The sequence below is a fragment of the Mirounga angustirostris genome, unplaced genomic scaffold (assembly GCF_029215605.1).
Source record: "Mirounga angustirostris isolate CCGP_5_RB_7025 unplaced genomic scaffold, mMirAng1.0.hap1 SCAF_15, whole genome shotgun sequence".
In the NCBI taxonomy this organism is placed as follows: Eukaryota; Metazoa; Chordata; class Mammalia; order Carnivora; family Phocidae; genus Mirounga; species Mirounga angustirostris.
This window is the reverse complement of record NW_026991723.1, coordinates 76,549,174-76,569,878: the sequence shown is the minus strand read 5'-3', so window position 1 is coordinate 76,569,878 and position 20,705 is coordinate 76,549,174. Positions and strand designations below refer to the sequence as shown.

At 41.5% G+C, this 20,705-nt stretch overlaps 1 protein-coding gene across 5 annotated transcripts in view; it reads left to right on the top strand.

The window, feature by feature from the left end:
* The window catches only part of ASTN2 (astrotactin 2), an 883,583-nt gene that overhangs the window by 716,278 nt on the left and 146,600 nt on the right, over positions 1–20,705 (top strand). For all 5 annotated transcript variants that reach the window (XM_064579942.1, XM_064579940.1, XM_064579943.1 and 2 more), the window contains 2 exons: positions 3,739–3,872; positions 5,399–5,547. In XM_064579942.1, the coding sequence (XP_064436012.1) occupies positions 3,739–3,872; positions 5,399–5,547 (283 nt within the window). The remainder of the gene's footprint in view (positions 1–3,738; positions 3,873–5,398; positions 5,548–20,705) is intronic.

Genomic DNA, 20,705 nt, shown 5'->3' with positions numbered 1-20,705 from the left:
TAGAGATGTTACAGAATCTTAAGCCATGAGCCATTCTGCACGTTAATTTTAGTAAAGGGGAACCTGCAAAGGTAGGGAGAGGAAGATCCATCAGTCAGCATGACCTCATGCGATCCCATTTGGTTTCTGTCCTCATGAAACTACCCCCCCCACACCCGGTGCTGAATAACGGACGTTTGTTTTCAACATAGGTCCTGACTTGTAGTAGGAATAGTGCTATTACTGTTGTGCTAGACTCTGGCCTACATACTTTATATGCAAACACTGAGAGCGATGGACTTAAAAAAAAAAAAAATTCTAATTCACTTGAAATCTGATTTTAACTAGGCCTCCTGTATTTTGATTTGCTGAATCTGGCAACCTTACTTGGGGTCCACTGCCCCACGTGGTTAAATAGAAAAGTCCTGTGCTTGTTAGTCACAGAGATCTGGGTTGGGATTCTGCTTGCACTGTTTAGATTGCTGTGAGATCTGGGGAAAATCGCTTCACTGTGCTAATTCCTAGTTCTTTCACCTGTAAATGAAGATTATGATATCTGTATCTCTACCGTTGTGAGAATCACATTTTTTAATGCCCTTAAAGCACGTACACTGTGTAACAGGTGCTTCATGAACACTAGCTTTTATTATAATTCTTTTTTAAATTTCTTTAGTCACTACACTTAATTCAGGAGAAATTCTCTCTAGCAGAGAATATGGGTGAGAACATTCAGCAGGAGTATTGGAGCTTCCTCATCAGAGAGGCGCTGAGAGAAATGTGGTGGAGGCTCACACAATAGCATTCTTTTTTGTTTGTTTGTTTCCTCTCAAAAGCTTTATTGTTTCCATTTGGCCCACAATTTGGGAAGGGGATCTGGGGTGGTTAAAAAGCTGTCTAGTGGCTTCAGGGAGAGGCGTAGGCAGAAGCCCCTATACCAGGGGGATGCCAGGGAGGGTCCCTAAAGGCTGCTGGGCTCCAGAGGCTTCTAGTTGTGCTTGAGGGTGAGCCTTTCAAAGAGATACTAACCCAGCCCAGCTGGGCTGGGGGGTGGGGGGGGCGGGCAGCCACACGACAAGGTGAGTGAGGTGGTCGCCATCTTCTTGATAAGTTTCACCTCCTCATCTAGGAAGTGGTTCTCCAGGAAGTCACAGAGCTGGAGGTCTGCTTGGGCAGAACCCAGGGCATGCAGCTCCAAAAGGGCCTGGTTCAGGTTCTTCTCCAGAACCATGGTGGCTTCCGTGACATCTAGAGTTTTACTCCACTCATCTTGGGAAGGCTTTGGAATGTTTTGGAGGAGGGCACGGCTGCCAGTCTGGTTTTGCTTCCTCAAGAGATGTTCGGTGCCTTTGCGTTTCTCTTCAGTCAACTCACAGAAGTGGCCTACACCCTCCAGAGCCACATTGTCGAGATGGAAAGAGAAGCCCAGAGAGAGGTAGGTGTAGGAGGCCCACAGATGTACGTTGACAAGGTGGTTAATGGCAGCCTCCACGTTGATGGAGTAACTGACAAATCTAGAAACTCTTGTTTGACTGGCAATGAGGAGCTAAGCTCAGAATACAATGTTGGCTGGTCCCAGAGACAGGGGGCGGCTGAGCAGATGGTTCTGAAGGTCGTGACTGGAAGAGGTTGGAGGGTAGTCAGAAGCTGGAAGGAGGGGTCTCCCTGGGTCTGTTCTGTCCAAACACTATTGAAGCAAGAGACAGATCTGCAGGATGGCTGGGTGCATTGCTATAATAGCGTTCTTGATACACACCTCCCCTAGATCTGTGTTTTGGGTAGCTAAGAATGTAGACCCCAGACCCTCTTTACACAAACACGTTACACCTGAGTCTTGACCATGCATGATGGAAAAAGTGACACTCGGCTAACCAGGTGTCCTTGGTTATAGGCAGTATGAAACTTTCATTTAAAAAGTAACAAACATAAAAGTAACAAACTTTTACAGAAAGTAACAAACTTTTCACAGAAAGTAACAAACATAAAAGAAAAAGAAAGGACATAGGGTCTGTTACCTGGTAAAGGGGTAAGAGATCAATATTCTTTAAAGTCCCTAAGTTTAAAAAAGAGCTGTCCAACATTCTGAATCCCCAGTGCACTGGAACATCAGTGTAAATGGAGTGACTAAAGCTTAAAGCACATCCGAACCTGAGCATGAGCCTAATGATGTTTCTCAGTGTCCATTTATTTATTCAATAAATATTGACTAGATATCTGTGCCAGGTCCTGTGAGAATACTTGCTTGAATAAGGCATGGCCTGTACCCTTGGTATGAGCAGAATCTGTTGGATGAGACAGGCAAGGGGATGGGGCAGTAGGTGTGGTCTAGTGTGTTATGGTGTCCAGAAGAGGAGCATGATTCAAGGCTTAAGAAACTCAAGATGTAGGGTTCCTGGAGCGAAGGAATGTTTAAGACAGGAAGAGTGAATTGGAGTATAAGGAAGGGGGCCAGGGAATATTCCAGCAGGGAGAAAAGATTAAAAAAAAAAAAAAAAAAGACAATGAGGCACAGTGCAATTATACAGAATGTTGGGTTTTTTTGTTTGTTTTGTTTCTGATGGGGGGATGGGGTAGCTGGGTGATGGGTATTAAGGAGGGCACGTGTTGTGATGAGCACTGGGTGTTATATGCAACTGATGAATCATTGAACACTACATCAAAAACTAATGATGTACTATATACAGTGGCTACTGAACGTAAAAAAAAGCAATTATATAGAATGTTAATCATCATTCAGAGCAAGGGTCAGCAAACTGTGGACCTAGACCAAACTTAGCCTGCTTCCTGTCTTTGTAAATAAAGTTTTATCAGAACACAATCATGCCCATTCATTTCAAGTAGTATCTATGTTGCTTTCATGCCACAAAGGCAGAGCTAAGTAATTGTGGCAGAGACTATCTGGCCACAAAGCCAAAATTATTTGCTATGTGGCCCTTTACAGAAGCAATTTGTTGTCTCCTAACTTAGAGCACACTTTCCAGAAGCAGGGATTTACTATTGGTGGGAATGTTAGTGGTTGCATGAGGGTGGGTGGTAGCATGCAAGGGAAAATCAGAGGAGCGGTGACCAATGATACTGTGGAAATGGTCAGGAGCTCGAGTAAAGAGCTCAGACTTTGTCCTGAGAGCTATGGGGAGCCTCTGAAGGTTTCCGCACAGGGACGTGAGATGGTCAGATTTCTGCCAGAAGCAGCATAGCAACAAGTGATGAGTACGCTTGCTGTGGTAGGCGCCAAGTAGTGTATGAATCATTGAATCCTTACGTTGTACACTTGAGACTACTATAACGCTGTTAATTGTACTTCAATTAAAAAAAAAGGAGTTTGGGGGAGCCACACTGCTTTCATTAGATCCCAGCTCCACCACTTACTGGTTGTGAGCCTCAGGCAAGTTACCTCCACGTGCCTCACTTTTCCAATTGGTAGAATGGGAAATGGCAATAATAATAATTATAATATCTATTGCATGGGGCGAAGAAGATTAAATAAGTTAATTCAGGTAGAGTACCAGGCCCCAGAGGAGGTTCTCGGTTGTTGCTGTTACTGCCGTCCTGCCTCAGTGATCATTCCAGCTGCTGGGGAGAGAATGGCTCAGAATGGGAGAACCTGGTGGTAGAGTGCTAGGTGTTTGGGCAGGAGATGGTGTCCTGTGCCTAGGTGGATTGCTGTGAAGCTTGGGTCAGTTACTGTCATGGTCACTGGGACCTTCACTCTCAATCTCTCCACATGGTCATCATCATCTCTTCTGCCCTCCTTTATTCCAGGCCTTCAAGAGTGCACTGATGAGCTCCTACTGGTGCTCAGGGAAAGGGGACGTGATCGATGACTGGTGCAGATGTGACCTCAGCGCCTTTGATGCCAGTGGGCTCCCCAACTGCAGCCCCCTCCCACAGCCAGTGTACGTATGTATGGTCCCTCTTCCTTTGCCCACCCTTTTCATGGACTCACAGTTCTGTCCTGCCAGCGCAGGCCATGACTTGCTTCTGTTCCCAGAGTGTGTCACCAGATCTCTGACGTCTCTGGGACCTGCCTCCTTTGAGAAAACAGGGAGTTTTGGCAGAATAGAAACCAGCTTTTTTAAATGATGCCCTGTGTTTATCTTCCTCACTCATCTGCTCAGGAGAGGTTTACTGGGAACTGACTACTGTTGGAAATTGGGACCACTGAGATAAAGAGAGCATAAAACCTTTTCAAAGAAACATCATTTCCTTCATTCATTCAACAAATAATTTTTGACCACCTGCTATGTGTCAGACACTGGGGGATTCATCAATGAACAAGATGGTCTATGCACTTGGGGAGCTGACCGTTTAGTGAGGGGACAACTATCAAAGCAAAACAGGAAAATATGATACAGTTAAAAAAGTTAATAAAAATATGAAAGAAAAATGAAGAGGTGCTAGGAGAGAGAAGAATGGGGGTTGGTGTGTTAGTGGAGGGGGGGGAGTTAGGGAAGCCTCTCTGAAAAGACCTGAATAGGAGTAGTTTTCCAGATGATGAATGGCAACAGTCATGGTTCAGGCAAAAGGAAGAGCATGTGTGAAAGCCCTGATGTGGGAAATTGACCATTCGAGGAAGTTAAAGGAGGTCGTCTTGACTGATGGGGCGGGATTAAGACAGTGCCGTGAGGAGCATAGGAGAGTGGGGCAGGGGCCAATAAGGGGGAACCAGAGTCCCTTAACACCCCTCTGTGTGTGTGTTGGGGAGATTATACTGTAAGATAGTTCTTGAAGAGGTATGGTATTGTGTAATGGAAAGAGAGAAGGACTCTGGGCTGGGGACAAGCAAAGTTACTACCATCACGGTTCTGTCCCCAACTTGCTGGGTGATTTTTTGCAAATTATTTTCCTTTTCTGGGCTTTACTTCCCCATCTGTGAAATGAGATGATTGCACTTCCCAGCCGCTAAGGACCTTTCCAGTTCTAACCTTCAATCATTCTACTATGTCTTACCTTGTAAAAGGATTTTCTGGGACTCCTGCCCTCTCTGAGGGAGTATTGATTTAAGGATATTAAAGAGTTGACTGATCTATTGGATTGGAGAGAATGGCAAGAAGGTTGAGGCTACTGTGTTTGAAGGCGTTGTCAATTTAATTGACGATGAAGCATCACTGGAAATATGGTTTAGACAAATGGAAAGCTAATCAATTTTCTGTGAGCATGTATTGTGTGCTTGGATTAATTTACTGGATCCCACATTAATCCTGAAGTGTAGCTGTTCTTAACTCTGTTTTATGGACAAGGAAGTGGAGGCTGAAAGAGGTATAATGAATTGCCAGAGTCCATACAAAGGCTTGTTGGTGGATTGAAATGGGATTTGAGACCAGCCTGAATCCTGTGCTTTTAATCTTGAGACCTGCAGACTCTTTGGGGGTCCAGACAATACTGCTGGAGAACAACCAACCTTCCCTGTCACCCTTTTTAGGCTTCGTCTGTCCCCAACAGTAGAGCCCTCCAGCACAGTGGTCTCCTTGGAGTGGGTGGATGTTCAGCCAGCTATTGGGACCAAGGTCTCCGACTATATTCTGCAGCACAAGAAAGTGGATGAATACACAGATACGGACCTCTACACAGGTAAGTAGAAAGACCATGACTTCCCATTTTGTTGGGATAATGTGACAGAGGAGAAAAATGGATTTTCTAAATGCCTTTGGAGACTTACTGTCATCTGACATGGGAAGGCATTTGAGGTTTCGTGGTTTAGTGATTGTCACCTGGTGCCCATGTCTGTGGGGTTTAGTTTTGTTTTGTTTTTCATATGATTTTCAGTAGGGAATGATAGTAAATTGTAGCCCAAAGAATTTCTGATTCTCTGAGTTCAATCCCCGAAGTTCTCTATCAAAGGGTTAGTTAATTCAGAAGAGGATTTAATCTTTTCTGCTTGGAAAGGCCTACAGGTCCCGTGTTTGAATACCTGAGTCTGAAATACATTCTCTCTGGGACTGAAATCAAGAAATTCAAGGAATTGCCTTTTCTAGTGAAACATATTATCTCTAGTGAGATAGTTTTGTATTCAGTGCTGAGGAAGAGGGAATTGGAAATGATTCAGGCACACAGAAGAAGATGAGAAAAAGGACTCCTAAGAATGTTACACTTGTTTGTAACTCCTGAGTGCTCTCACTGAGTTCTGAATGGCTGACATAGCCAAGAAGCTATGCTGTCCTGGAGCTGGGCTCTGTGGGGGCTGGTGTTGCTCTCAGGCAGGCCAGGAGTCTGGGTCTGTGGTAGTCAGCCTGGCGCTGGGACCAAGTGGAGCCTGGGCCACAGAGACCAGGAACTGGCAGACGCCAGGATGGGTTGGAAGCCTGAGTTCATGGGAGCCCGGTGCCATGGAAGTTTCCGGGGCCTTGATAGCTGGTGGCCCTAGCCAGGGGCCTGGGGTCCTAAGAGTCTGCCGGGAGCCACCTACATCCAAGGGAGTCAGCTCCGTGATGGAACAGGGTAGCTACAGGGTTTCTAGTGAAGTCAGGCACACACTTCTCTCTCCTTCCACAGGGAGGATTACGATAGTGGATCTGTCTTTCCTAACCTGCTTAATATAGCTTTTCCTATTTTTGTGCTTCACCCAGGTGCTATAATCCCTTACCTAGAAACCTTAGTTCTGTGGAGGTATTTTTCTGCATGGATAGTTGTTGAAATTTATTTGAGGGGATCAGGGGTGAAGGAACAAGTGCCGATATTTTTCTAACTTCACTCTACAAATGATTACCAGCCTCATTTTACAGATTAAGTAAGTGAGTCCCTAAGAGGGTATGTGACTTTCCCAAATTCCTACAACCAGTACCTGGTGGAGCCAGGCTTTACAATCAGGTCTGACTCCCAGCACAGTGCTCGTTCTTTATGTAACATCATACTTAATGATGAGAGACTGAATGCTTGTTTGCTGAGAGATTTTTGTTTTGTTTTAATTAGAAATGGGTGTTGAATTTTCTGAGTCTATTGAAATGATCATATAATTTGTTTCTTAGTTTGTTAATACGATAAATTACATTAAAAATATGATAAATTACATTGGTCGATTTTCAAATGATAAAAAAAAAAAGCCTTACATTTCCAGAATAAATGAATTCCACATGATCATGATGCATTATCTTTTTTTTAATACATTGTTGGATTTGATGTGTTAAAATTTCATTTAGAATTTTTGCATCTATGTGAGAGATTCTGATCTATAGTTTTCTTGTAATACTTTCATCTGTTTTTGTTATCAGGGTCAATGCTGGCCACACAAAATAAATTGCAAAACATTTCCCCCCTTTTCTGTTTTCTAAAAGAGTTTGGGTAGAATTAGTAATATTTCTTCTTTAATTATTTGGTAGACTTCACTAGTAAAATAATCTGGGCTTGGAGCTTTCCCAAGAAGGTTTTAACTATCAATTTAATTGTCTGATTAGATATAGGGTTATTTAAGTTACAGCTTGTATGTTTAAAGGAATTTTCCAATTTCATATGTTACAAAATTTACTGGCAAGAAGTTGTTGGTAACATTCTATAATTATTCTTTTAATACCTGTGGAAATTACAGTGGTATCACAGTCTCATTCTTGATTTTAGTAGTTTATCTTTTTTTTTTTTTTTTCTGATTGATCTGGCTTGGAGGTTATGCAATTTATTTACCTTCTCAAACCAATCAACTTTCGTTTCATCAGTTTTCACTAATTTCCGTTTCACTGAGTTCTGTTGGGATCTTTGTTATATCTTTTCTTTGGCTGACTTGGAATTTAGTTTGCTCCTCTTTTTTCTGGATTTTTAAGGAAGTAGCTGAGGTTATTGATTTCAGATTTTTCTTGTAATATAAGTATTCCCCCCAACTACTGCTTTAGTGGCTTACCAATATTCGATAAGTTTTCATTTTCATTCAGGTCAAAATATGTTCTAATTTCCCTTTTGTTTTCTTCTTTGATTTATGGGTTCTTTACTGTTACTTATTTAATGTTACTTATTTTCCAAATATTTGCAAATTTTACAGACATCTTTTTGTTTTTAGTTTGATTTCACTATATCAAAGAACATAATTTTTATGACTTTAATCACTTTAGATCTATTGAGATTGGTTTTATGGCTCCGAATCTGGCCTGTCCATTTTAAGAGAATGTGTATCCTTCTATTTGTGGATGGGATATTAATATAAATGCCAACCAGATCAAATTGGTTAATTATGTTTTTCAAGTCTTCTAAATCCTTTCTGATTTTCTGTTTTGTTATATCAATACTTGAGAGAGTGGTATTGAAACCTCTGACAATAATTGCAAATTTATCTGTTTCTTCCTATAGGTCTTCCAGTTTTTACTCCATGCATTTTGAAGCTCTGTTATTAAGGGCACAAACATTTAGAATCACTAGATCTCCTTGATGAATTGATCCCTTTATTACTGTGAAACTGTTGTCTATATTCTTGTTATATTTTTTGCTCTAAAAGCTACTTTGTTATTGATACAACTACTCCAGCTTTCTTCTGATTAGTGTTCGATTGCTCTAACGTTTTCCATTCTTTTACTTTTATATTATTTGTGTCTTTATATTTAAAATGTATTTCTTGTAGGCAACATATATGTAGATCTTTTTAATTCTTTTTTTTTTAAATCCTGTCTGATATTGTTACCTTAACTTGTAGTATTTAGACTATTCATATTTAATGTGTTACTTTTGTGGTCAAGTTTATCGTCTTGCTACTTGTTTTCTATTGTCCCATCTTTTTTCCCTTTTTTTCTCTTTTTCTGTCTTTTTTTTTTGGATTGGGTGTTTTTGATTCCATTTTATCTCCTTCATTGACTTATTAACTATAAATATTTTTATTTTATTTTAGTGGTTGGTTTAGTGTTTATATATGCATATTCAACTTATCATGGTATACCTTGAAAGCTACTATACCACTTTATAGTATGGGAACCTTATAATAGTATGTTTTTATTACTCCCCTCCTAGCCTTTATTGTCATACATTTTGCACATATATATGTTTCATAATTCAATGTTATTGTTTTTCCCTAAATAATAAATTATATTTTAAAGATTTTTAATAAGAAAAATAATTTTTTTTAAGATTTTTATTTATTTGACAGAGAGAGATACAGTGAGAGAGGGAATACAAGCTAGGGGAGTGGGAAAGGGAGAAGCAGGCTTCCCACCAAGCAGGGAGCCTGATGCGGGGCTCGATCCCAGGACCCTGGAATCATGACCTGAGCCAAAGGCAGACACTTAATGACTAAGCCACCCAGGCGCCCCGAAAAATTATTTTTTAAGGAAAATAATTTTATGTATTTACTCATGTAGTTACCACTTTTGCTGCTCATCATTCCTTCACATACATATTTTCATCTGATTTAATTGTCCTTCTGTCTGAAGGATGTCTTTTTCTATTCCTTATATTTCAGATCTATGAGTGATTGATTCTTTCAGCTTTTGCTTTTAGAAGTTATTGCTGGGTATAGAATTCTAGATTGACAGATTTTTCTTTTAGTAACTTAAAAGTGTTGCTCCTCTGTCTTGCTTGCATTATTTGCATTGAGAAATCTGCTTTTATTCCTATCTTTTTTCCCCTGTACATACATACCATTTTTGTCCTGTGGCTCCTTCTAAGATCTTCTCTTTAATACCAGTTTTGAGCAATTTTATTATTTTCTTGTACTTGAGGTTCATTGAGTTTCTTGGATGTGTGGGTTTATAGTTCTATCATATTTGGAAATTTGGGGGCCATTATTTTTTTAAATGTATATTTTTTTCTTTCTGACCATCTTCTCCTTCAGTGATTCCAATTACATGTATTTTTGGCCATGTGAAGTGATTCTCTTTTTATTTTTTAAAATTATTTCTTCTTTGTTTCATTTTGGATAGTTTCTAGCACTAGGTCTTCAATAACTTCTGCAAAGTCTAACCTGTTGTTAACCCCATCTGGTGAATTTTTCATCTCAGACATTATAATTTTCATCTTTAGATGTTCAATTTGGGTCTTGTTAATATATCACATACCTTACCATTTTTGACATATGGAATAGAGTTAGAAGTGTTTTAATGTCTTTATATGCTAATTCTATTGTCTGGGTCAATTTAAATGGATTAGCTTCTCTCCTCATTATGGGTTGCATTTTCCTACTTCTTTGCATGCCAGGTAATTTTTGACCAAATGCCAGACGTTTTGATTTTTTCCTTGTTGGGTGCTGGGTATTTTTGTATTCCTATAAATATTTTTGAACTCTGTTCTGGGACACAGTTAAGTTACTTGGAATTAGTTTTATTCTTTTGGGTCTTACTTTTAAGATTTGTTAGGTGGAGCCAGAGGAGTGTTTAGTCTAGGGCTAATTATTTCCCACTACTGAGGCAAGACCCTTCTAAGAGCTCCACACAATGGCCCATGAATTATGAGATTTTCCAGTATGGCTGGTAGGAACCGGCACTATTTTTGGCCCCTATATGAGTACTTGGCACTGTTTCATCTAATCCTTGTAAGTTAATAGTTTCCTCACATACATTCATCAGTCTGTACTGTGCTGAATATTGAAACAGGGCCCTCCACAGATCTCTTCAATTTTCTTTCTGTGTAGCTCTCTCCTCTTCATTCCTCTATCTCTATAGTCATTGTGGTCTCTCCGGACTGAGAACTGTTGTTTTCCTAGTGTAGGGAATTTTACATGAGTAAATATATGTCCCTCTCTCTGCACTGTGACCTGGAATCCCTTTAAAGGCAATAATCTGGGAAAATTTTAGGGCTCACGTAATTTGTTTTCCATCTTTCAGGATCTCTGTCCTTTGTTGCCTGAGTTCCAGTTTGAACAATCTTTTTAATTCTCTTCTCTTTTCCTTTTTAAATTTCTTTGTTTCAGGCAGTTGGAGAAATTAATCTAGCCCCTGTTTCTCCATCTAATCCAGAAACAGAAATCCAAGATTGTTCTTCTTCATTATCCAGGAACCAGAGCTCTGATCTAAGAGTTCCTCTTTTTTTTAAATAGAGATGAAACTTACTTATTTTTAGGTAATGGACTGGGGTCACCCCATAGAGATATCAGACCTTCTTCTTCTTCCTTCAGAAGTTTGGAGGTGATGACATAGCTACCTCCATCTTTACAGATTCTTGTAATCCTTTCTTGTGTGACTTGACTTTCATTCTCTCCACCGGTCAATTCTTGAATTTTTTAGTGGGCAGTTGCTATAAAGAAAGAAGACAGTGTCTCTTGCGTCTTTATGATTTGCAATCCTCCCACAAGGCCTGACATACACAGATTTTCAAAGTTCAGTGAATTGAATTATCTATGGGTAGATATTGATATCTACATTTGTATATGTACAGGTGTGTGTGTGTGTGTGTGTGTGTGTGTGTGTCTATAGGTATATATACAGTTATCTTAAATTTTCAACTCTGACATTAGCTCCTTGAGTGCTGTGTGACCTTACGGGGTCTTATATAGCCCTACAGGCTAGCTGAATACATAATAAGCCTTCAAAAAGGTATCATGATCAACTGATGCTATGGATGATTGGGGGTGGCTATCTGAAGCAAAAACCTCCATTCATTCATTCATTCATTCATTCATTCATTCATTCATTTATTGCCTCTGTGCCATCTTTACCATGTCTCAATCATCTGAAAATTTCACTCAGCCCAAATTTAAGTATTTCAGCTCAGGGGCGCCTGGGTGGCTCAGTTGGTTGGGTGCCCGACACTTGATTTCAGCTCAGGTAGTGATCTCAGGGTCATGGGATTGAGCCATGGGATCGATAGACTCCACGCTCAGCAGAACCTGCTTGAGATTCTCCCCTTCCCCCCTGCCCCTCCCCCTGCTTGCATGCTCTCTCACTAAAACAAGTAAATAAAATCCAAATAAATAAATAATTCAGCTCACTTGATTGAATTTTGTCTTAGAGGATATAAGCCTAATGAGGGAGTATGGACTTTGGAAAACCTGGCTTCTGCTTTAAGTTTCCACCACTCTGCACTGAGAAATCTAGGGCCAGTCATAATCTTTTCTAGGTCTCAGTTTCCTTATCCATGGAATGGGAAAAAAACTCATTTAACAAGTTGCCTTGAGGGTCAAATGTAGCGTAGTTCTTAGGAAAGAGTAGGTACTAATTTTAGTGGCTTCTCATTTCCATAAATTAAAAAAAAAAATGAAAGGAAAATTAAATGTTAGGAAGAAAACAGCAAAGTAAGGTTTATGAATTGTTTTGGATAGAGAGTTAGGATTACTCACATTTGGCCAGGTGAGGCCAGAATGGGGAAATGTGGGTTTTCTCCTTTGATCTCTGGATTTTCGCCAATAGCTGAGTCCAGTGCTGGAACTCTTTGTTTATTTGCAAGCTCACAAGTGTGTGTGCACAGATATACATGCATACATACTCTTTCTCACTTTCTCTCTCACACACACAAACACGCACACTTTATTGCTGCCATCTGTTCAACATCCTTTTGAACTAGCTGTTGAAATGCTCACTCTCCCTCTCTGTCTCCTTCCCCTGCTCCCCACCCCTGGGTTTGGTGCTCTCTTTCTTTCAGAGATGGCATTGCTCTGTCAGTTCTGGGACTCTATTGGGAAAGCCAAAATAAGTAGCCTCCTGTTCCAGTTGTTTTGAGCAGAAATGGGGCTTGTTTTGGGGGGTGACTAAATTCCCCACACTCTAATCTGTCATCAATATTAAAAACAAATATTTGGTTCTCCCACGCGGCCTCATCAGAGCAATTGGCATGGGTTTTAGCCTTTTGGGCAGGGGTAGAGGCAGAGGGGTGGGAATATGAAGTGGAGGCTGAGGCACAGCAGATTTAATAAAGCCAAATCCCCTGACTGACTTAGGGAGAAACTGGCTGGGGAGGGGTGGGGACTTGCCTGGAGGTCACACATAAGATGAGTTAGTGGTAGAGTTGGAGATAGAGCAGGGGCTCTGGTTTCTCTACATGCTTTCCCCGCCAAATCCAGCCATCTTTCCCCCAGTCTATTATCTCTAGTATGCTATCCTTCTGTTGAGAATGAACCTAACCAAGAGGCAGAGAGAAACTAGGGCATAGAGGGCATTTGTATGCCTGGGCATGATGAAGTAACTAGCCACCTGATGGCAGCTTAAGGGCTCTGACCTTCTAGGGAATGTAGCCCCTCAGACTCTTCACTTCTTGGCTACTTTCATATATGTTGGCTTCCGTAAATCCCAAAAGTTCAGAGTAGAAGGACCACAGGCATTGAGTCCAACTCCCTCATTGTAAGGATCTGAAGAGTGAAGAGAGGAAGTGGAAAGGTCTCATTCACTGTCATAATCTCTCATCACACTCCCCTGCAATTTCTTTGATAATCTGCTGGAATTTTTTTTTTTTAACCTTTTAAAAATAGGAGACTTCTCTCTCTTACCATGGGCTTTCCAACTTCCACTTGTTTGGTTCAGGGCTGGAAGACCAGTGGGCTCGTTGGCCCCCACAGAGGCAGCAGGCCCTCTCCACCATCCCCCCAACTTCCTCATGGAGGGCAGCAACATCTGGAGCTGGTCAGTGCACCTTTTTGTCCTGGCATCTGGGAGCCTGCTAGGCTGCTCCCCAGCTGATCAGTACCAGGCTCCCCTTCTGCCAGCTCTCAGCTTTTATCTGTATTTCCTCCTTTCTCTGTCCTTTCCTGACTCTCTCTCTCTCCTTCTTTTCCTCCCTCTGTGTGTCTCTCCTCTTGATATCTTTCTGTCTCTTCCTTTGTCTTTTTTACTTCATGTCATCTTCTGTGTCTCACTCCATCTTTTCTTGTGTTTGTCTCTCCAAACTGACTTAGGTATGAGCTGCCCATCTAGATTCATCTAGATCTGGATCAGGAATGATGTCTAGAATGGTGAGAAGACACCTCTGTCCACCCCAACCTCATTCTGTATCCTCTTCCTCCCTGCTTCCATTAAGTCTAATCTACAAATGAAAGACACCCCCACCCACCCACACCTCATCACATCTTAGACCTTAGAGTAAAGACCTTCTCAGATAAAGGTGAGCAGTTATGGAGGTGGATTTGTGTGGGGGAATAACTGAAGGCAAGGGATAACATGGCCCCAATTTCCCCAGGAGCTGAGAGGATGGTGAGGGCAGCAGCTGTGATGGAACTGTTGATAAAATACTGTGGAAATTATTTATAGCTCCTCAAGCAGCGTGAGCCATGGCTCAGCCATACCCTTTGTCTGAGAAGCTAGAGGGGCCCTCACCCGTCTGCCTTCTGCCTGCCCTGGACCAGCTTGAGGGAGGTGATGTCATTGGAGACTGGGCCTCACTCCCTCAGCTAGAGTGTGTGGAGGGGGTGGGGATGAAGGAAATATGTTTTACAGGGTGAGGTACAAACCAACATGACTGCAAACATCTGGAACTGATATTAGGTCCTCAGAAAATGTTTCTGTCACTCAAGCTGCTCTTCGGATGAGAGGTTTCTAAAGTCAAGCGCCTCCAAAGGGAAAAGGTACTTGAAGGGTCTTAATTCTCTCCATTCCCGTATGCCACCCAGTCTGCTTTCTATATCGGAGTTTTTTACAATTCATAAAGCACATTCGTTCATCCTATTAGGTATATGGAGCTCTTACTATGGTCCAGGTACTGCAGAACCATGCTGGGCATGGCAGAGTAATAAGACAGGCATGATTCCTGTCCTTAGGGATTTTTTACTCAATTCTGGGGGAGAGATAGAATATAGCAAGAAATTACCCTCCAGCATGCTAGGTGTTGAGATCATTCAGATGCTCTAAGAGCACAAAATAGGGGCTTCAGACTCAGTCAAGTGGTATCAGCAAAGGCTACCTAGAGGAAGTAAGGCAACTGTTTGAGATTCTGGTCCCAGTTATTAATCATACCAATCAACCCCTCTTACTCAAGACTATCAGCCCCCCATGTGGAGCTCACCCTCTGGCTGAAAAGACTACTCTTCAGGTCTCACTACTTCCCGGCTGTTTGTATATACAGTCAAACAGCTAGAGAAAAGCACACAGTTGAGAATATTTGGCGCCAATATATCATCCGTCACCAATATCAACTAGACTCTTCATGCTACCAGGCAATCCTACTAGACTTCTCCTGTCAGTTTACTTTCTTCTTCACCATCTTTCAACTCCTGACACCCTATCCTTCCCCGCCTCTCTCAGCAGATGACCTTGTCCCCTCATTCACAGAGAGAACAGTCTAGGGAGTAGTTTACTCCCCTCTATAACAATTTTAAATCTGTATGCTCCTTTCTGCATACTCTTCCACTTCCCTGATACATGATACAATGTAGGAGGTGCTCTTTTTCCTCTCTAGAATTAGTTATTTTATTCACATTGCATTTCATCCCTTCCTAAATTCTTAGGAAATTTTACATATTAATTACCTCCCTATATTTTATATTTCCAGTCTCTCCTCCTTCAGTAGATTATTTTTACCATAATTTAAATATGCTCAGAGGTTTTTTTCTTCTTAAGGAAACCAAACGCTCCATCTTCCACTATCAATATGTCTCTCTCATCCTCTTAATAAACACACTTTTGAAAGTAGAGTCTATAGTGGTTGACCCCAGTTCTTCACTTCCTACTCCTTCCTCACCTCACTTCACTTCACTCTGTCTCCTGTCACCACCAAGTTACTGATACATTTTTCTCTGCAAAGTTCTGTGACTCCCATGTCATTAAATCCAAGGACTTGGTTTTTGTTTTTGTTTTGTCATAAACTCACTTGGTATCTTCAGTCATTCTATGGGGTTGGCTCTTCTGAAACCTTTGCTTTTCTTGCTTTCTTTGATCCTGCTCTCCTGGTTTTCTACTAGCCTCTCTGACCCCGACTCAGCCTCCCTTGCTGGGTCCTCCAGTTTGCTCTTTAAACCTTACAGTCCTTAGATCTTGGTCTCCTGTCTTCTCTTCTTAATTTAAATGGTCTCTAGGCTACCAGATCCACTCCCATAGTTAAAATCAGTATATTCACTGCTCTTACATTTGCATTTCCACCTCGTGCTTCTGAGCTCTCTACCCATATCCAGATGACTAAAGGCATGTGCAGTTTGATGTCTCACAAGCAATCCAAACTCAACACATCCAAAACCGGGCTTGTTACCACCTCCCCACAGATGTGCTCCTGTCCAAGTGTCCGTTTACTCTCTGTAACTCGTACCACTATAACTTGAGTTCCTTGCAGCACCACTCCAAGGTTAAACTCTTTTCTCTTGGTCATCCTCATATTCAACTCATAATCAAGTTGTTTTGCTTTGATTTCCATCTTTTTCCTCCAGCTTTATTGAGGTAAAATTGATGTATCTCTTATTGTACTCCTTTCTTTTTTTTTTTTAAGATTTTATTTATTTATTTGAGAGAGAGAGAGCAGTATCGAGAGAAAGCACAAGTGGGGAGGAGAGGGAGAAGCAGGATCCCTGCGAGCAGGGAGCCGGATGTGGGGCTCGATCCCAGGACCCTGGGATCATGACCTGAGCCGAAGGCAGACACTAAACCGACTGAGCCACCCAGGCGCCCCTATACTCCTTTCTTTCATATTGCCTATTTCATATTGCCTATTCTAAGCCACGACCATCTCATCCTTCATCCATCTACCTTCCAATTAGTTTTCATATTAGCCACTTTTTATTCCTTTCAGTTTTCAGTTCTAAAGCCGGTATCATAGCCAGTACCTATCACAATGCCTGGTTTACCATGGATGCTCAATTAATATTTGATGAATAGATATCTGATTTATAATATTACTCTCCTGACTTAAATCTTTTAAGAGCTTTCCATAACTCTTCTAACTGAATGAAAAAAGATGACATGGCCTACAGGGTTATGAATAATTGTTCTTGCCTGCTTCTCCAGTCTTCTATCTATTCTTGATACTGCCAATTTTCCTTCCCACTGGGGTCTATACACTCAGGTCTCAGCTTAAATGTCACTTATGTAAATCCTTAGATTCTATTTGACCCTTTCATTGATTATGTGAACTTTTAGCATTTAATACTCCCTTGGTAGCACTTATTACAATTATAATGGATGCATTTTGATTGGGGGGATTGGCTTAGCATTCGCCTTTCTCACTAGACTATCAGCTCTTCCAAAGTAGAATTATGTTCCTCTTTTTCATCACTCCATCCCCAGTGCCTAGTGAAATGCCAGGTATCTCATAGGCACCTAAAGGACCTGAAGTGTGAACAGGAAATAGTGAGATGAAGTGAAGGTTGAGGGGAAGATGAGTAGGGAGAATATTCCAGGTAGAGGGAAAAGCATGTGCAGAAGGCTTAAGGAATAAAAAGGTGGTGTGGCTGGAGTTTAAATTTTGAGTGGTAGAACTAGAAGAGATTACAGAGGGGGTGAGATTAGGGTGAGTTGTTTAAGGCATGCTAAAGAATGTATGCTTTATTAACCTGTCCGCTCCATGGAAGATGAATTAAAGCATCTTTGAATCTAGTGTCTCATTTTATCCACAAATTAATCCTACCAAGTAGGAGGGAATTATTATCTCTATTTATAGGTGAGGGAATTGAAGATCCAGCTTGTGAAGTTGATAGTTGAAGGTCCAACTTCTAAGAAGAGTGGGGTCATGAATTGAATTTTGGTCTCCTGATTGTTTAATCTACATTTTTTCCCATTTCTCACTGCCGGTGTAATACCAGTCAGAGGCAAGAAGCCAGGGTAACTGAGTTCTCCTTGGGGAGTCTGGGGTCAGGTGAACCCAAGCCCTTGATCTCATCTTACATGACTCCAGGGATATACCCTAAATCTTTCCCTTGGGAGTCATAATAGGATGATTCAGGGAAAGGAAGGTCAATGGCAGGAAGACTGGACTTTATGAAGACTGGAGATGGAATTGGTGGACTAATCCAAGCCTGGAGACTTCTAAAGGCACATGGTATAAGACTGAGGACCTCACTTGAGCTGTCTCATTCTATGCTATATTCCTAGTGCCAAAACTGTAAATTATGCAGTTATCAGAAGTCATGAAACAAGACAGTCAAACCACAAGTGAAGAAGTAGAAAGGTATCCAATACAAAGAGAGCCAAAGGAAGAATGAAGCATGAGGAGTGGCATTTATTAAGCACCTTTTCTATACCAGGAACTTTGTAGGCATTGTAGGAAGTACAAAGTTAATTAAAAGGAAAGAGGAGAGAACCAGCATCGATGGAACACTTATACACCAAGGATTCATGTATGATATTTAAACATCAGAATTGTTCTGAAAAGTAGTTACTATCTTTATAACACAGATAAGAAAATCAGGGTTCAGGGGGGCTGCAGAATCACTTGCCTAGGGCCATATAGTTATTAAGTGAGAGTTAGGATTTGAATCTAACTCTTTCTCACTCAGGTCCATATTCTTTATCTCTACTCTTGATAGCTTCCAAGGAATCCCTGATGGGGGAAGAATTATTATTATTATTATTATTATTATTATTATTATTACTATTATTATTTTAATGAAAGAAAGGAAAGCCGTATATAATGAAAAAGAAATAAAAATTTTTGATTACAGATGTGGAGGAGGACTGAGCATTATTTTCAAGGCGGAAGTCATGGTACAACCTAAGCCCTGAGCTACATGGATCATATCCTGGGCTGGGGCCTGCAGGTCGTCCTGTTTTATGCACTAGGTACAGATGTGCTGCCATCATGTGCATGACGAGGCTTCTGATCAGAAGATCAGGTCTGGCTATTCTGCAGCAGCTGAATCTCTCAGGGGAGCTTTGGGCCTGTAGCACAAGGAGACAAGGGGTATTGAAACTGAGATCCAGTGAATACACTCAACTGGCTGAACCTAAAGTGACAGAGCAAAAATCAAATGTCCGTGGGATTGGATGCTCCTAATGTGTCTCACCTAGAATTAGCCACGTAGACAACTGCCTCAATGATTATTTTCGTAAGTGGGGCTTTCCTCTACATGCTAAGTTGATGCTAGTGGCTCGTATTTTTAAAATTTATTTCTAGCTGAAATAATTATGGATTATCTATTGTATGCCATAGTTGGTTCCAGGCACTCAGGAAATGCTAGAGACAGTTAGTTGTATTACCTAACTGTAATTCCGAGTAGAGGACATGTATTCATCCTGTTTTGTATTTTGTTTTATTTTTCATTTTGATGAACCTAAAAACAGAGCCTAAGCAGGGGTTGGGAGCAGGTAATCTACTTGGTAGTTACGCACAGGAAGCAGTTATGATGGAGCTTGGACAGGGCCACCCGAGGGAGAGAAAGCCGATACAGGGCTGTGTTCACAATGTTATTATCGAGGTAATATGGGCTCTAGTCCCCTGGCACCTCCTGAGGAGGAAACAGATGCCTCCTGGAATTGCTGTCAGAATTAAGGATGCAAAGCAGGAGTATGTCTGCCCTGGCTCCCTACCTGTGTTGTTTGAAGACTTCTATTTTTTGGTGGTTTTTTTTTTTTTTTTAATTATGTTAGTCACCATACAGTACATCATTAATTTTTGATGTAGTGTTCCATGATTCATTGTTTGCATATAACACCCAGTGCTCCATGTAATACGTGCCCTCCTTAATACCCATCACCAGGCTAACCCATCCCCCTATCCCCCTCCCTTCTAGAACCCTCAGTTTGTTTCTCGGAGTCTGTAGTCTCTCATGGTTCGTCTCCCCCTCTGATTTCCCCCCTTGATTTTTCCTTCCTTCTAATTTGTTACACTTCTGGGCTGTGCTTGCCCATATGAGCCAATGCCCATGGCATCAGGTAAAGGCCTCAGGGCAGGAAGCAGAAAGGCACACCTGATGTGTGCTTGAGGGGGAGCAACACAAGGGTGAGTCTGCACTCACCCTGGAACTGTCTGTTGCACAGAGACCAGGGATGTGTGATGATCCCAAAAGGATTCTCTTCCATACTCATTCAGAAAAATGTATATTGGACAACTACATATCCCAATCATATTGCTGGGTAAGCAAGTACCATCCCTTCTTTCTTAGAGTGCTCAATTTGGGGGGAGAGATGAAAAACGGACCACTACATGATAATATGGTAAAAATGAAATATGACTAAATAGATACAAAAACTTACAATGGAAGAAAGAAAGAAAGGGGAACTGGTGAACAAGGAGGCCATCGTGAAAATAGTGGCCATTGACCTCAGCATGGAAGGATGAAGAGAGTTTCAGTAGTAGAAATGGGTAAGAGGAAATCCAGATGAGGAAAGAGCGATAACAAAGACATGAAGATAAAGACAGAAAGGTGCCTTGAGGAACATGAGAACATGACAGAGACTGAAGTTTGTGGTCAAGTGGATGAGTGCCTTAAAGGCCAGGCTGATAATTTGGAATCTCTTCTCTGGGCAGTAGAGAGTGATGGAGGGTACTTGTGGATCTAACTTGTGATTGAAATACACCTTCTCATTGACAGTTAAGAATGTCTAGGTGCAGGGGAGGTATCATGGGTGGTTGCATTTTAGAGTGGGCCCCGCCAGTCTTAGCTTACATAAGGTGTTGGCAGCAGAACTGAGGCTCTAATTTGGACAAGTGGGATGAAGGTAAAGATATAAAGCAGGTTAGTTCCCTCCAGACATTCTCTGCCTTTGACGTCCATGTGGAGAATGGCATTAGCATTCTATTCCACCAACCAGGACAGTTTGATAATTTTTATTAATGTGTGGCCCAGTGAGTTTCCTCAGCCCTCATCCATTAAACACTGCATCATGCCTTCAACAGCAGCCCACACCCAGTGCCTCGGAAGCCCATATATCATTACCTCGAGTCAGGGAAGCAGACTCCCTTTTATCTTTCTTGTAAAAGCACAGATGTTTGGAATGCCAGTAAATGCACCCAGCCTTCTCTGGGGTTCAAGCAGAGCT